The sequence below is a fragment of the Fusarium oxysporum genome, chromosome 9 (genome assembly GCF_000149955.1).
Source record: "Fusarium oxysporum f. sp. lycopersici 4287 chromosome 9, whole genome shotgun sequence".
Classification (NCBI taxonomy): domain Eukaryota; kingdom Fungi; phylum Ascomycota; class Sordariomycetes; order Hypocreales; family Nectriaceae; genus Fusarium; species Fusarium oxysporum.
The window spans coordinates 2,141,212-2,157,961 of NC_030994.1; the positions used below are offsets into that span (position 1 = coordinate 2,141,212).

General features: G+C 49.6%; 7 protein-coding genes across 7 annotated transcripts; 4 read left to right on the forward strand and 3 right to left on the reverse strand.

Annotated features, from left to right (window-relative positions):
* Positions 1 to 90: 90 nt before the first annotated feature.
* On the forward strand, positions 91 to 1,239 carry FOXG_12691 (uncharacterized protein; the record flags this gene model as incomplete). Its single annotated transcript, XM_018392528.1, has 1 exon — positions 91 to 1,239. The coding sequence occupies one exon, from the start codon at positions 91 to 93 to the stop codon at positions 1,237 to 1,239; it is 1,149 nt and encodes a 382-aa protein (XP_018251057.1).
* Positions 1,240 to 2,391: 1,152 nt separating this feature from the next.
* On the forward strand, positions 2,392 to 3,544 carry FOXG_20746 (uncharacterized protein). The gene is made up of 2 exons (XM_018401054.1): positions 2,392 to 2,662; positions 2,710 to 3,544. The coding sequence occupies exons 1-2, from the start codon at positions 2,598 to 2,600 to the stop codon at positions 3,383 to 3,385; spliced, it is 741 nt and encodes a 246-aa protein (XP_018251058.1). The 5' UTR covers positions 2,392 to 2,597; the 3' UTR covers positions 3,386 to 3,544.
* Positions 3,449 to 4,190, reverse strand: FOXG_20747 (uncharacterized protein; the record flags this gene model as incomplete). Its single annotated transcript, XM_018401055.1, has 1 exon — positions 3,449 to 4,190. Exon 1 carries the CDS (start codon positions 4,091 to 4,093, stop codon positions 3,449 to 3,451), a length of 645 nt encoding a protein of 214 aa, XP_018251059.1. The 5' UTR covers positions 4,094 to 4,190.
* A 207-nt stretch (positions 4,191 to 4,397) lies between these two features.
* Positions 4,398 to 5,714, reverse strand: FOXG_20748 (uncharacterized protein). Its single transcript, XM_018401056.1, has one exon. It carries the CDS (start codon positions 5,570 to 5,572, stop codon positions 4,499 to 4,501), a length of 1,074 nt encoding a protein of 357 aa, XP_018251060.1. The 5' UTR covers positions 5,573 to 5,714; the 3' UTR covers positions 4,398 to 4,498.
* A 147-nt stretch (positions 5,715 to 5,861) lies between these two features.
* FOXG_12692 (DNA replication regulator SLD2) lies at positions 5,862 to 7,615 on the forward strand. The gene is made up of 2 exons (XM_018392529.1): positions 5,862 to 6,147; positions 6,196 to 7,615. Exons 1-2 carry the CDS (start codon positions 5,994 to 5,996, stop codon positions 7,398 to 7,400), a joined length of 1,359 nt encoding a protein of 452 aa, XP_018251061.1. The 5' UTR covers positions 5,862 to 5,993; the 3' UTR covers positions 7,401 to 7,615.
* A 468-nt stretch (positions 7,616 to 8,083) lies between these two features.
* On the forward strand, positions 8,084 to 12,504 carry FOXG_12693 (DNA (cytosine-5-)-methyltransferase). The gene is made up of 2 exons (XM_018392530.1): positions 8,084 to 8,238; positions 8,288 to 12,504. Exons 1-2 carry the CDS (start codon positions 8,233 to 8,235, stop codon positions 12,290 to 12,292), a joined length of 4,011 nt encoding a protein of 1,336 aa, XP_018251062.1. The 5' UTR covers positions 8,084 to 8,232; the 3' UTR covers positions 12,293 to 12,504.
* A 170-nt stretch (positions 12,505 to 12,674) lies between these two features.
* On the reverse strand, positions 12,675 to 16,136 carry FOXG_12694 (uncharacterized protein; the record flags this gene model as incomplete). The annotated part of the gene is made up of 4 exons (XM_018392531.1): positions 12,675 to 14,168; positions 14,230 to 15,162; positions 15,211 to 15,661; positions 15,709 to 16,136. The coding sequence occupies 4 exons, from the start codon at positions 16,134 to 16,136 to the stop codon at positions 12,903 to 12,905; spliced, it is 3,078 nt and encodes a 1,025-aa protein (XP_018251063.1). The 3' UTR covers positions 12,675 to 12,902.
* Positions 16,137 to 16,750: the final 614 nt, after the last annotated feature.

Genomic DNA, 16,750 nt, shown 5'->3' on the forward strand with positions numbered 1-16,750 from the left:
CCACGGGATCCCTATTGTCCCATATCATATATACGTTTCTTTGTGTAGACCTCAACTCTAAGGTCTACCGATCTATACACCACATCAGCCATGCCGCCAAAAAAGAGCCTTCGGCGGCGGCCCGCGACGCCAAATCTCAACGTCGATCAACTTCGAGCTCAAGTACAGGAAGTCCAGAATCAACCTCTCACCGCCGACCCCAACTCGCCACCAGAAACCCCCACCACATCGCCGCCATTCCTACGCAAGACCAGTCTAAAACCTCGGCGCCAACCTGACTTTCATGATTACTTTCAGTCATTGGATTCGGACCCTAACATCAAGCCAACTGGCGATGGGCACCAATTCAGCTATCAGCCTTCAGTTGGCCCTCATCAGTTAAGCCCTCGCTCGTCTTCCTCATCCGGCATGGCCGACGACACCAGTGATGAGGACAGCAGTAGTGAAGATGAGGATGAAGAAGATTCGGCAAGTCCCAGCATACGAAGCATGGGGAATGCTACTGGCCCAGCCGTCTCCTCACCAATTGACGACTCTGCTATGGAGCTTGGCGACGATGACACCGACAGCTCTAGTGATTCAGGCACTTCAGAATCTGACTCGGGCTCAGAATCCGACAGATCCGGTGCAACAGACGAGGCTGAGACCTCTCACATTACTGTTACTTCAACGGCTACGGCTACAGTTGCTTGTAATTTCACTGTCGAGGATATTGACCCTATGGATAGCGATTGTGACGGACTCGATGTCCTACAACCTACCGAGATTGAATCCAATCGCAGTCGCTCAAGGTCACGAAGCAGGAAAGCCCACAAGACTATGGTCAAGGATTTTAGGAATCTCACTTGCAGCAACGAAACATCAGATAACGAGCAAATTCCCGAGGGCGAGGGCGAACTCGACGAGGAAGCGCAGTTCTTGAAGCGCCGCGAGCAAATCAAGAAATTCCGACGTATGAGTATGGGTAGCAGCTTTGGCAAACGGACACACAGCGAGCTCAGCGACTCTGAGGATGAGGGCGAGGGGCTCGACGCCAACGAGGTCGGCTCCAGCGCACGTCGTATGCGGAGAAAGATGCATCGCACCAGCCTATTATTCCATGATCCGCCCCCTGCGCGGATCGAGGAGCTTGAGGAGCCAGACTCCAGTGAGGATGAACTTGTTGCGCATCAGCATCTCGCAAGGGAATTGCCCTATTGGGCCATCGAAATTATGGAGATGGGCTCAAGCTCCAGCTAGAGCGCTGGACCCTGCAAGCCACGCACCACATCAGCTGCGACAGCCATCATGCTACCCCGGCCCGCATGGCATGAACATTAATGACATTACGAGGACGAGAAGGCGACCAGGGGTCCCTCTGACGACGATAACGACTCACCTTTTCGCATCCCACGAGCATGACACCGCCTACACCGACCAGCCCCTGAGTCTACCGGGGTTCGGGCAACGGTGAACCATTGATTGTGTTCGCCTTACCTTAACCCCATGATCAGTTATGCAACGGGCAGGTACGGATACTGAAGGTTGAGGAAACCATTTGATCAGAGAAAATGATATTGCATGTTTTGCATAGAATGTGCATTCAGGCCGAATACGGAATTGTCACATTGGATTTCACAGGGATACCTTTAGACTGTTACGATATGTCGAATTTGTTTATTGAAGATATAAAGATGGGCATGATATTTGAGCACAGAAGATCATCATATATGCGGAGAAGACATGGATATAAGTCTGACAGACAACATGAAAGCGTTTGGCATTTATCATCATTGAAGCAATTCTAGAAAAAATGGGATAGACTGGGAGTTTCTTTCTCACCGGTTTTATGTAGTGGCAATGAACCATTGCATAAGTTTGATAACGGGCGGTAGCTTTTCACCTCAAACTGCTAGTAGGGCGTCGCTTGATGCCACTAACTCCTGCATCCTTAGAACCAGAGCATTAGATCATCTGTCTTTTGCTTGCAGTTCCGGCTTCGACTGTGCGAGTGAAAGGTCTTGGCTTCGTTGATCTACAGGGGTCATGAAGCTTAACAAGTACTCTGAAAGATCAGGACCTGCGTAGATGTGAGCTCTGGTTGAACTCAACCGTGTAATTTCTCAATGCACTGGGCATGCATTGTCAACTCCTTTGGTTTCATGAAGCTACTCCCAGTATGTTAGTGTTGGTCGCAATCATGAATGCTATCCTCAGATACGCACTTGGTTGGCAAGATTATTCCCACGACTGATATGGAACAGGTGAGATATAGTATGTGGATGGATCAACACCTATGGCTGGATAGTTCAGCGGCTCTTGCAACATAGCTAGTCTGATTGTTAGGTTGATGATCAAGACCTAGGAGCTGGCGTGTAAGTGGTTGCAATGTGGGGGTACTTATCGATAAGAGCTGCCCGCGTCCCTTGATTGTTTTGAAACTCCACCACCGTCAACACAAGCTATCGTCTCTATCATCAAATCGCAACTTTGAGGCCATTCTCCTTCTCCGCCCTAACAAGTTGACATACACAATAGATCTTGTGGTTTTTTTTTTCGTATATCCATAATATAAGAACATTTATGAGTACGAGAATTGAACGACGACCACGCCCATCATGTCGCTCATCTCTGCGCATCTCGAACAAATTGGCTATTCGTGCCAGGGAATTGACTCTCTACCGTAGGTAACACACATTCCTTGTGTGTCAATCGCTAACTTGCCTTCAGGTTCCCTCCTCCGAAGATCTTCACCAACGCCCTCCTCTCAAACCATGACATCACATCTCTCATCCGCGATACAGAACCCCACGAACGCGCCCTCTTCTCCGTCCCACCACCTCCTCCGCCCTCAACAACTCTCAAACCTACAGAACCAGAGAAGAAAAAGTCCTCGGGTCGACGACAAACTGTCTTTAATGTAGCCTCAGGCGAAGTCACCACAGGACCTCCACCCCGCACCGGTGCACATCCCCGTCGACAAACGGCCGTAGCAGCTGTCTTAGGTGGTCAAATGCACGAAGAACTACGGCGCGGAGAATCAGATCGCAAAGGCGACGTCGATGTAAATGTTCTTCTGCGCGGCGCAGAAAAGCTCTGCGGTGTATACGAACTCCCCGGGGCGAAGGAGCGCATCGCTGCGCTGAGGAGTAAACATGCACATGGGAAGAACACAGCGGCGTATTACGAAGCGCGCGTCGCGGAGCAGGCAGAGCAGTTGGCGAGTTTGGATCATAGGGATTGGTATGATGAGGAGGAAGAGGAAGAAGAAGAGGGTGAGGTTTGGACGGAGGATGACTTGAGAAGGGAGGAGGAGGAGGCGAAGGAGATGGAGGCGAAGAAGAGGGAGCTGCAGGTGAGGTTGAGGCAGATGGAGAAGGATCTTGGTGGTTTGATGAGAATGTGATGATACCCTTATGAGATATAAAAATCTTAAACATGATATTCTACGGGATTGAGGCAGGGATGTCTACTGGTTCTCAGTAAGCAGCTCTTCTCTCGCCATAACGAGCTTTTCCAGAATCTCCCCAACATCCTCCGCTCCGTCAATTGTGTACTTATCATTGATGATGTCCCGTGTTACACCCCTAATGCCCTCCTCTTGCATCTCATGAACCTCATTATCAACCTCCTCACCCCCATCGTCGCCAACACTCCCGCGCTTCGTCCTCTCAGTCCAAGTCCCGCCTTGAGTCACTAAATCCTCCTTACTAGTTATATCTCCACCATCCAGAAAGTACATCCTCATAATCTCCATCGCAACCTCCGTCTCCTTGCCCCTGAGCCCCCCCAACTTCTCCAATCGGTGCGCATCTCTGGTGTTTCCAATCGTAGAGTTAAAGTTGAACTCCATACCCTCTGCCTTAGCGATACCATTGAGGCGGGCTTTGACTGATGGTACTTGGTCTTCCCCCCATTTTGATGCTATCTTCGTGATGAGGGGTTGGGTGGGTGTGTTGGGATCCAGCTGGTAAGCGTGCCATTTGGTGGTGATAGTGTCCGTTGAGGAGACAGTTTTGAGATAGAGTGCTATGGCGCGGGATAAACGGAGGGCGCCGATGAAACACCAGGGACAGACGGGGTCTGATATGACGGTTATAGAGATCGTAGGCATGATGGTGGTTCTTGTTTATGATGCTTTTCGGAGAATCTGCTATGAAATATTGGACTGGATAGGGAAGATGTGATGGAAAGATATAAGAGCAGGTTCAGCTGGGATCGGGTGTATTTTACATCCGAGACGACCTTTGGTCAACTCCGATTTATAAGTGCTTGTTGTCTACGCCATCTTTGAACTTTCAGGAGAAAACGGGCATAGACTCATCAAGAGGGCGGAATTCCGCCCGCCAAGGAGTTCTGCTTCGTAAGCTATGATTTCACCGCAAGCTTGTAGTGAACCTCGGATTATTCCAAACACATCTAGTGGTAATATAATTCGTTATTCATTCAGTGGAGATTGTTCTCCGGGTATCATATTCTATCTTGCCTTATCCAAGCTCCATCACTTTATCATGCCTGACTAATCTCTATGCGGTCTTCCATATGGTTCGTGTCTATGTACTTCTCGGGGTCGTTGTGATCGGCCCTGGGGACGGTAAAAGTCTCCCTGTATTCGTGGTGTGTCCCACATACGTGCACCGACGTTTTTTGGCTGGCGTTGGTCTTGCCTTGAACTGCCAACCCCTCCAGATTCAGCTCTAGGGCTGCTTGGTGCAGATACGTCGTATTGAACAGCCCTATCCCAGTCCGCAAGCTTTGTATATGGACTTCTAAGCCATGCTCTTAGCTCGTGCAAGAAGAGGCGCGTGTTGTCTCGGCCCAGAAAATCCGAAATCATCTCCTCGGCTTGGCCAGCGCTGCCCATGATATCCACGGATTTCAAAATGGCAATGATGTATTCGAGGAGGAACTCAGCATTATTGGCTCTCCTTCGGTCAACCGCATCTCTCTGTGAATTCACTTCGGGTCTTGGCTCTGTCTGGTCGGCATCGGGGTTTAAGAAGGAAAACACTCGCAGCTCTCGACGAATCCACATTCGCGCGCGCGAGACTAAGTCGCTATCTGAACAAAAGGCCGCTGGAGTCAGTTCGCGGTATCGAGACAAGCGATTCGACCCGACATGTTTTGAGTATCTGTTGTGGCGATACACATCCCTCCGCTTCGCGATCTCATCTGAAGGACTCGAGCTGGTGGTTCCGTAGCGTGGTTGACGGGGATATGGACGAAGTTGCGAGTGACGCCGGCGGAAATGAGGAGGGAGCGCAAGTCTTCTACGTTCAATTTGTGGTGCCCGGGGCTCTGACGCAGGCTCAGCTACGGTGTATGTCTTTGCGATAGGTTCATCGAGACCGTGGCGAACTTGTGAGATGACAGCTTTGCAGAGCGGACACTTCGGTGATTGCTCAAGCCAGCTGAGAAGGCAGAGATAATCAAAGTTTCTGTGTTGACAAGGAATAGCCTCACAGGCTTCAGAAATGCTTTCGAGGCAGATGACGCAGCAGTCGGTGGCGTCTTCTTGCCTGGTCGCTATTTCGTCGAGGGTGCTTTGTAGGACTCTACGTTGGAGATCATCTGTGTTTTGGTCTGTTTCCATAGCGTACTGGCGGATTTGAGACGCTTTAGGGCTGGCCACCTGGCGCAAGTGGTAGTGTATCCAAAACACCCAGGTAAGAAAGCGAAGATAAGATGTTATCGTTTGGCGTAGTATGAAAAGAAGATGATGAACGATGAATTAGAAATGGACTTGATTTAGGTGGGGGTCCGGAACTACGTACCAAAGTTTGGAGCGGGTGGGCCCGTTAGCTCCGTACCTTCCCTGCAACTGCCATGACGTGAGACCCATTTTCGCGTTGAGTGGTTCGCGTCCCGCATTGGCAGTTACAAAGGGATCCATCTAAACGCGTTTTACCTGCAATCGCGACACTCAATTCCACTTTCCCTCATGACCATTGTTTCTTGCATGTTTCTTCCAAATTCCGATTTTCTCATAAACTCACATACGAATAAAATATTTCATGGCTATAGCAATGGACGAAAATTTGAGAGCAGAATATGAAAGTCAATCACAGCAACTGCGCATCGACTTGAAGACTTGGGAGACAGAATGGGCAAAGACACACGAGGGCAAGAAGCCAGGAAGAGGGGACATCAAGGTCAACGAAGAGATCGGTAGGTCTTTAGAGCAACAAAATAAACAACCTGCTAATCATCACGCAGCTTTGAAATATAAACAATATAACAAGGTTCGAGATATACTCTCGGGCAAAATCCCACCTCCCTCGAAAGAACCCAGGAAGCGAAAATCCGACACTTTACCAGCACAGACACCCACCAAACGCACCAAACACACTCAGACTCCCTCCAAGAACCGTACACTAGGCCATGATGAGGAACTCATGAACACACCAGCCATATCGCGAAAGCTGTTCAGTCCCGCGTCGGTGACCTCAGTGGGTCCGACACCACAAAGGGATGGTCGCGTGCTTGGCCTCTTTGACTTATTGATAGAGAAGGAGCTAGGAACACCGTCGAAAAAAGATTCTGCGACCAAATCAGAGTCCGCACGAAAGGTCAATGCAACTCCGAGCAAACGATCAGCTGCCATGGATGACGAGGAGAACGAGAGGCTTGGCCGAACCCCTATGTCATCTAGTAAACGACAAAGACTGAACCACTTCATGACTCCGTTGAAGAACAAGGATGGAAACAGGGATGCCGTTACGCCCTCTTCGGTCTCGAAACTCCAATTCGATACACCCGCGTTCTTGAAACGCAATGCTCTACCAGTTCTTGACGAGAATGGCGATTATGATGCCCCAGCACCCCTACGGCTACCGCGCAAGCCTTTCACACGAGGTCTCAGTGAAATTGTGGCGAGTCTTCGAAAGGTGGAGGAGGAGACCTTGGACGATGACTTGGACGCATTGCGCGACGCTGAAGAAGAAGGGATGGGTGAACCTAAGCCCAAGACGTTATTCCCGTCGAAACCAAAGGATGATGTTCTGGTAGAGGAGACCCAGACACGGCAATTGCCACTTGGTGGTTTCGATGATGAAGCCTTGTACGACAGCCCAGTGGAGGAAAATGGTAACCCGACTAGAGTGTATAAGAAGAAGGGTCAGAAGCGAACTACAAGAATGGTCAAGATGCGTCCAACTCGAACCAAGCGGCCCGAAAACATGGGAGAGAATCCTCAGAGCGATATTGAGAACGACGAAACGCAAGCTGATGGTGAAGATGCTGGATCTGATTTTGAGGAAGCCAAGGAGAAGAAGCCCACACAGAAGAAGGAGGGCACTGTTAGGAAGGCTGCGCGAAAGGTCAATGAGCTGGCTCATGCAAACTTCCAACGGTTAAAGCTTAGGAATCACGGAGCAAAGGGCGGCCCTGGTTTTAATAGTAGATTCCGGCGACGAAGGTGATGAGCCATTTTGGTCATGGGCAAGAGGGTTATTATGAGATGCATTGCATGGCGTTCTGATTCGAGGCATATATATACCAACAGACAAGGAGAGGTTATTTGTTACATTGTCCAGTTCGGCGTAGATGAGCGTTCAAGCTGGAATAGAATTAAGAATCTCTGAGATTCATTCTGATCATCTACTCTTTGACCTTATGTCTCGTACTGAAATTATTTATCTCTACCTTTTCTCTTTGTAAGGTACCTTAGGTATGCTTCAAAAAAAGATGGAGTTCTTGCCAGAAGATCCAGACGTGGGGCTGCGGACCGTTCAGGGTCAGCGCTTTCTCACTCACAGCTGCCGAGCCGGTCTTCAGAATTGACAGTGATTCACATTCACTGAGAGGCCTTGAAGATCAAACAAAGAAACTCGATCACAATAAATACACACAATCGTCTCGCTTCGACTTCTTCTGCTCTCTTCCTTCATAAAACACCCAGATACACACGCTCCTGTTCGCCTAAATCGACCCTCCTTTTTGCGTACAACGGCTCGAGCCTTTCGCGTCTTTATAATCACACTCACTCATTTGGCCGCGTCGAAATTGAGGCTTTCAACGATTCCTATTCGCGTCTTAACTTTCTTTATTTTGCTTTCTTATTGTTCTTTCACACAAAGCCCGACCTTTCTACATGGGGTTCTCTTCGCATTGTCAGACCTGTTGTTCTCATCAAAAGATGATACAGGAGGTATAGACTGCTTGGTGTTGTCTTTCAATTGAGTTTTTCGCATACAATATCCCGTTCTTTTCATTGCTTTTTAGTATGCGATAGCATGGGCCTGATCCTTCAATATGCCCGTAAGATCACATTCAAAAACAGAATGGCTCGGCTGCTGACGCTGACTAGCATATCGATCTTGACGAAAACGATGTTGTCGATTTGACGCTGGATGAGTTCCAGAATGAAGATAATGTTATCGACCTCACACTAGAGAATTTCGAGAACCCGGACATCGACTGGCTCTCGAATCACAATGACGACTTTGACGGTGTGTTTGGCGACGCCTGTGCTCCGAGGGAGCCTCACACAACCGCCACCACCACTCATGATACACCTAAAATGTGGACCAAGTTTGGTGAGATGGAGGAGGAGGAGGAAGAGGAAGAGGAAGAGGAAGATGGCATGAGTGTCATGGAGCGGGTTGACCTGTCACCTAGCCCACCCACCCAGAGTCCTCCTAACTACGGCTCAAGTCCCGAAACCCTTTTTGAGGACATTTATCCTGAAATGCCTAGACTTCCTGAATCCTGTGTCATGATAACTGCAGATCCGGATCTCGAAGTTGGTGATGCAGATGAGGGTGCTTCAGCTGAGGTAGTGGAACAAGAAGATATTATGATGGAAGAGACGCCGGACGTCCCTCTCAGCGAGAATATGAGCGTTGAGCTCCCCGAAAGTCTGCTCTTGGTACCGAGGTCATATTACGAACCATTCGAACCGGGTGTCCCAGTCCTTAAGGAACGCGAGGCTGTCGCTCGACTGCTTGAGGTGGCCGAAGAGGCCGGTCAGGGTATTGACTTTGACGACTTTGTTGAGTTCCAACTTAATGATTTCGCAGTCTACTCCGACCGTCAAAGATACGGCCAGGAGATGTGCTCTCTCCACCTCCTCCATACAAAACACGGTTTCAATACTGTGTTCTTTGACGGAAAGTTGAGTGTTGGTAGTACTGTTTTCTACGTTCACAGCGTGGAAATCAGCGCATTACCGATCGAGAACTACGGTACATTATCAAAGCACACTGTCAGAGACAAGATTTGGGTACGGTCAGTTTTAAACTCAGAACGTGAGATATACTACCGGTTGAACACCCCTGCCAAGGAATATCGTCGTTTCTTTGACCCGTTCCTGTGGGTTGCAGATCTCGCAAAGCATTTCGTGGATTACCTCAAGTTCAAAGGGGAGAAAGACGATCAAGTTACGATCTTCCATTTTAGATCAAATTTCAGCATTTGGCTGGCGAAAATGCACCGCAATGCACCAGATTTCATCTCGTGGAAAGGGCAGCACATAAACGATGATTTTAGGACGGCGATTGTGGCCAATGTTACATTTTTACACAAGGAAGCAATCGGCGTTCTTGGGCACAGAAAAACATACAAGCACGTTATCTGGGCCGAGGTATGGGAATTTACGCGGTACAAACTGTGCCCAAAGATTGTGCCCAGCGAAGACGCAGATACTGTCGTCACCCAGTACATTTACGACTGCTTCAGTCATCAACCCTTCGGCCACCGTCTCAAGGCCATCCCTCTAAGCGAAACGACTCAGTCTTTACGAAATGCACTAATCAAACAACGCCATCTTGAATTGCCAGCCCCAGTTCATGATAGTGCTAAGACCATGACAATGGCTGGACAGAAGCAGATTCGAGCAATTCGAGCAGGCGATACAATCTCGACCCAACGAGATGCTGAGGGGTCCGGTACGCAATGGCGACGTGACGTTGCGCATGGGTTCGATGACGTCGACCGATGGTTCGCCCTGGTACAGCGTGTGCGTGTCAACAAGCGTGGCCAGAGAACGTTCGATGTGATTTGGTACTATCGACCCGTAGACACGCTATGCGGTCTGATGAAGTATCCTTGGAACAACGAGTTGTTTTTGTCGGATCATTGCTCTTGTGATACAAGAGCGAAAATCTCCGAGGACGAAGTGTCAGGGGTTCACGAAGTCGAGTTTGGGGGGACTTCGGCGACTAAAGCCGAGTTCTTTTGTCGCCAGACATACATGTGCGTAGAACGAAATTGGGTGACCCTTGAGAAAGACCATTTTCGTTGCATTCATCTGCGCGAGAGTTCTCCTCAGGCGCTGGGGTTACGAACTGGCGAAACACGGCTCGTCATGATCAACAAGACTAGTGGTCGATCCGAGCCTTGCGAGTTTCTAACCTTTTATGAGGAGGAAGGCAACGGCATATACAGGTTTCGGAAGTTGTTAAGAAGACACCAGGTTGATCCGGCATCCAAAGCTCGACCCAACGAGTTGGTGTACAGCTATGTCGAGCCGCTTGTCGAGGTAAAAAGTTCGCGTATTCTCGAGCCATGTTTTGTTCGTTATTTCAAAGACGGAGAAACAATACCAACGCCATATGACCGTGACGGTGTGGGGGGGTTTTTCTATTTCACCCACGAACAAGTTTCCGACAATGAGACTGGAATGAAGTCATATGTTGCGCTATCCGAACCTCCCTCGTCTATACAGCAGGGCTACGACCCATCGCAGTCTATTCCACGACTGCGAGGCCTGGACCTCTTTTGCGGTGGTGGTAACTTTGGTCGTGGGTTGGAAGATGGAGGTGCTATCGAGATGCGATGGGCGAACGACTTTGACGCAAAGGCTATTCACACTTATATGGCAAACACTGCAGGGCCTTCTGAAGTATCTCCATTCCTTGGGTCTATAGACGATCTCCAACGTCTTGCTATCGAAGGCGAATTTTCAGACAGTGTCCCACCGATTGGAGATGTGGATTTTATCTCAGGCGGTAGCCCTTGCCCTGGCTTCTCTCGGTTGACCAACGATAAAACAACTGCCGCTCAGCGGAAGAACCAGTCGTTGGTAGCAGCTTTTGCGTCGTGCGTGGACCTGTACCGCCCACGGTACGGTCTCCTTGAGAACGTTCCGGGAATCGTGCAAAAGACCGCTAATCGAGACCAAGACGTGTTCAGTCAACTCATTTGTGCTATTGTAGGCTTGGGTTATCAAGCACACTTTTTCTTTCTCGATGCTTCTGCCTGCGGTTCGCCTCAGCGTCGTTCTCGCGTGTTCCTGGCTTTTGCTGCACCAGGCCACCGCTTACCTCACAAACCATATCAAACCCATGCTCACCCGCAAAATACTTCCAGACTTGCTCTAGGTATTCTTCCCACGGGTGAACCTATGGCTGAGCGTGCTATGCCGGCTGCCACGCCATTTGACTTTGTGTCTGCAAGGGCTTCCACTGCCGACCTACCCCCTATCTATGATTCAAAGCCGGATATATGCGTGCCATACCCCGACCATAGGGTGTCTGTAGGCATAACGCCTCTAATGCGAAGTAGAATTCACCTCATCCCGACTCAACCCTGGGGTATGAACTACGCACAAGCTTGGTACGGTCGTGACCTGAAAAAGGCTGGTTCAGGCGTCATGACGCCAAGTGAGCGTCTAGCATTCCCTGAGCGCACCGATCAGGGTTTAGGACGAGCAAACCCAAACTCGAATGCATATGGTCGACAACGACCAGACCATCTCTTTGTGACAATCGTCAAGACCCAAAGTCCGGACGATGCGAAGAACGGTCGAACATTACACTGGCGTGAGCCTCGCGCTTTAACCATCATGGAGGCACGACGAGCACAGGGGTTCAGAGGCGATGAAGTCCTGTTGGGTATCCCAAGTGACCAATACAAGATTGTCGGCAACAGCGTTGCGCGTGAGGTCGCGGTCAGCTTGGGTGCTGTATTCTGCGAGGCATGGATTCAGAGCCTCGCAGACGAGCATCACGTACAGAGTGGTGATCATGCCTCCACTGCTGTAGTTCCTTCTGTGGCGCCGGCTCGTATGGGTGTCGAGGTTTCCCCTATTACCAACATCAGGAGACTTGAGTCCGAGTCAGCCTCTGTCGAAAGCACCCCACGGTCTCGAAAATCCAGAAGTGAATCTCGAGTCAATCAAGTTTCGTCTACACCGAGCTCGACTCCTCCTACTCCTCCTCAATCGTCTACTAAGCATAGCCGTATCGCTGTCAATATTCGCGGATCGAAATCTCTCAGGACAGACGAATACAACAGCCCTAGCAGGGCCACGCCTACGGCATCCAGTCGTTCCAAATCAAGTAGGTTACGGCATAGCACCACGGGTGAATAGTTTTGTATAAACGAATATCGGAGCTCAGAAGACTACATATTGAAGGACGTCTTGACATGCGAACCTGTACTTCGAATTTTGAGACCTGTGGGCATCACAAAATGGGGAGTCTCTCATGTAGACCAGCTACCTGTCACAGCTAGCTTTGTGGGTGTCAATAAGACGATGAGATCAATAGAATTGACAATAACATAATGAGTTTAATTCGCCAGTCACTGTATTCTTGCCCGTCGTGAATCCCATTCACCAACGCCTGGTTAGAGGTTAAGGAGAAGCCCTCCACCATATCGTTACACTGGAGTAATGATTAACAACCACCCGGAAGCAGGAGAGTCAGTGACAGATGATGCACAAATAAATCGAAGCAAGGTTAGAGTGGTTCAAAAGTCATTACTGTCGTTACGGTAGCTCGCTAGTTGCTAACGTTGATAAACTGTTGAGAAAAAACATGCTACTCCAAAACTCCGATTCAACCTAATGCTGATATCGCCTTGCTCTTGGACGCACCCCTTCTCGTACCAAAAATAGCCAGATTCGATGTAAAACGCTGAAGAAAACATATCGCTGTTTCAAAACCTCTTCCAGTACCGCGTTCCGTCCGTCTACCCCTCTACTCCGATGTCTCCAGATCCTTAAGGGTCATCACCTTGGCACCCATAGGGATCTGACCACCTCGCATCTTGATGCTGGCATAAGGAACACCCGATGCCTGTCCCAAGATGGTAACCAGCTCACGACCTGAAACAATAAGGTCCTTGCCGGTATAACCCTTGATGGCGCATTCCTTAAAGATATGCCCGATCAGGCGCTCACCAAGGGTCTCGATGCTGCGGCCACTGGCCCAGCCTTTGTCGTTGCTCAAACGCTGGAGCAGTGAGAACAAAGATGTGCGAGTAGTAGTATCCATCTCTGGTGTAGCTTGAATAGTGATGCCCACCTTTCCAACAACTTGTCGTAATTGCTCGATACACTGCTCCGTTCGAAGGGGGCGGAAAGTGAACTCGGTAGCGAACCGACTCTTGATGCCTTGGTTGCTACGCAGAAGACGGTCCATGTCCTCCTCATAGCCTGCCAACACAATGATAAGCTTGCGTGCAAACTGAGGCTTTGTCACAGCATCAACAAGCTCGCTGACTGCTTCTTCAGCAAACGATCCACGAGCGCCATTGAGTCTGTATGCCTCGTCTATGAAGAGAACTTTGCCGAGTGCCGATTCGAGCAGTCGGCGTGTTTTGGGACCAGTTTGGCCACAATATTCACCAACAAGCTGTGACGCTGAGACATCAACGACATCTGGTGCGGCAAGCAGGCCCATGTCATAAAAGATCTGGCCAAGTTTTCTCGCGGTCGATGTCTTTCCAGTTCCGGGAGGACCCTTGAAGACATATGTGAACGGCACATAGGGCCGAGGGTCGACATTGCGCAGTCGCATACCTTGCACCATGTACTGGTACGATTCGAACTTGGAGATGATTTCCTCGAAGCCGACAAACTCGTCGAACAGGGCCCGCGTGTTTGTCACAGCTTGTGACAGCCGGTCGTAGTTGGCATCAAAGTCCTGAGGTTCTAGAGGAACTTGGTCGAGATCCTCATCCTGTGGTTTCTTCTCTTTAGCAATGCGACGGAAACGTGCTGAGATGGCCTTGGATAAAATATTGTCCACCTCACCGCCATTGCCAAAGTTTGGCCGAACAGAGGCTCGCTTCAGTACCTCCATAGCAACCTCACGGGCCTTGTCGGTGGCGACCAGCTTCTCCTTTGCCAGCTTGAGGTCTAACACCTTGCCCAAGGTATCCTCGCTGAAGTTTTCAAACACAAACGCAGTATCCAGCGGGAACCTTCGGGCCAGACCGGGGTTGGCATTTGCATACAACTCCTTCATCTGGTCAGGGTACCGCAGAGGATACACATCGATCCTCTCCAGCAGCTCCAGTTACCTCTGCAACAATCGTGTCGATGATCCCGCCTCTGAAATCACCGTTCTTAGAACTACCAGCACTTCCGTTGGTGCCTGGGTCAAGCATGTGGGCATCATCTATGATCAGAACATTGCCCTTTGCTTCCCTGAGGGCTTCTTGCGTGTTGTTCTCTGATCCTCCGATATAGCGATCGAGGAGATCAGCTGGAGTCTTCGTGACGACATCGCCCTTGGACAAGAGGCCGAAATCTGCGAGAATTCTACCATAGAGCTTTGCAACTGTGGTTTTGCCGGTACCTGGAGGTCCCAAGAAGACTCGGTTTGGTGAAACATGCAAAGGATCGTCGCCACGCATTTCTCGGATAAAGTTCTGGTTGACTTGGTTGACCACAGCGAGTATCGACTCCTTAACATCGCCCAACCCGACAAGTTGTTGAAGCTCTTTCCAGGCAGGGCTCTTCTCGGGACCAAGAGAAGGCTTGTTGCCCAGTAGGTCTTCTTTGGTCATTCTGAAGTCTTCCAGGTAGTTCCCTGTCTTACGAGCCTGAATAAAGCGTTCAACTTGACGCCTGCAAGCTTCGAGAAATGCCTTTCTAACCGGCCAGATATTACCAAATGTCTTTTCGCTGGCCCCTGAAACGATTCTGCGGATCAGAATCTTGACATACAGGCCATCGTAGCCGCCCTCGACTTCCATTTTTCCCTTGAACCACTTTCGCATCATGCCATGGAATACCATCTGGAGCTCTTCTGCTGTGTAATTTGGCAACTTCAGAACAGGAAAGTGATTGGAAACCTCAGCACTGTAACCCATCAAGTCTGACAAACCCCATTCGCCATTGCCAGCTATAATGAGGACAACTTTTCCGGGCAGGTCTTGTGAGCGAACATAGAGGCTCCAGAGATTACAATCGTCGCTGTTCATTAGGTGAGCGTGGTCAATGATGGCAATCTAAGCAAATTAGCGATTCATAGCCTTGGTAATAAGATATTCACTTACGCAGCCACCGCAGGCATTGCTTGTGTTATGTATGGTGCTCAAAGTCGATGTTTTAGACATGTTATATGCCGAGAATCTGTTGATTCCAGTGAAAACACCAGACTTCTTCACCACGCCAAGAGATATCAGGTATTTGGCATAGAGGCGAGCCAGCATTGTCTTGCCTGTCCCCTCACCTCCCATGAAGACTGCATCAAAGTTCTCTTTCTTCAGATCGGTCTCACGCCTCTGAGCGGCCTTGACTCTCGCCTTTGCTTGTAAGAAGAAAGCCTTGACTTCTTCGAGGCCGGTTAAAGACATGACTCGGTCGAGGTATTTGTTCTCTGCCTTTTCCACCTTCTTTTGTCGCAACCATTCGATTCTTGATGGGGATTCATCTTGGCAAGCTTCGGGTTCTAGGCCGTCTATCGATTCGTTGTCCGAGTCGTCGGTGTCTTCTTGCTGTGATTTTCTGGGGCAAATTAGTGGACGTTTCCAAGCACCCAAGGTGCCACTTACTCAATTTCATCCAGAAGCTCTTCCATCATCTTGCATAGTTCAAGGAATGCTGGCTCTGCCAAGACAGGTGGCTCCTCTTCCACCACAGGTGCGTCCTCAGCTTCAGACTCGGAATCATCATCAGTTTCGTATGGAATATCACCGTATAATTTCCCTAGACCAAAGCCATCCATATTTTGGTCGTCGGCATCTTGATCATCCTCATTCAGAGGCTCCTCGGGTACAATTACAGTCTTGGAACGATTGCGCCGCCTTCTCAAGCGCCGGCGGGGCTTGCGAGTGGGAAGAAGGCCGAGAAGACGGCTCACAAGGAAGTGTGGTTCATCGGTCAGAAAGTCTCTTGCCCATGAGGGATACGTGGATTTTGGCTTGAGACCAAGTAGCCATGTGACGGAAAAGTTGATATCAGTAGATTCAAGCTCCATCATTGCATTGCACTGAAATGAAGTGAAGTGAACTGGATGGCACTGGAGCTGGTTTGTTTGCTCTAAGATAAAGCTATAACTCCCAAATATGGGTTATTCAATAGCTAGCAAGCTAGCAAGCAAAGATAAGTGGTGAACACGCAGGGACCGGGCGATAGCTCTGCGGATGTGCGGATGGGACAGCCGGAGCGGGGGTGGGGAGAGAGAGGGAGATCGCGTGCGAGGAGATGATATCGATAAAGACCTACGAAAGGCACGGGAGAGAGGAGAAGCGGTCTAGAGAATATTCGCTGAACTTGGGAGGTGAGCAAGCAGCTATCGAGGAGACGCTGTAAAGATAAGAAGAAGAGGAGAAAATCTGGAATGTTTGAGAATGGAAGAAGAGAAGTTCAAAATTAAGGCTGAGGCGGTAGCTGCCTGCTTAGTTGTTTGATGTAGACTGCAGGCAGCCAATGGAATCGATGTGCAAGGTGAGGTGAGTACGACAGTAAGACGGGGGCTGACCTGGAGTGCCATTGAGGTACCTACAGTCTGCACCTTGGCGGGCACGTAACGAAAGCATGGCATTCATGGTACGATGATTTAAAAGCTGCTTGATATTCGTATGTATAACACGT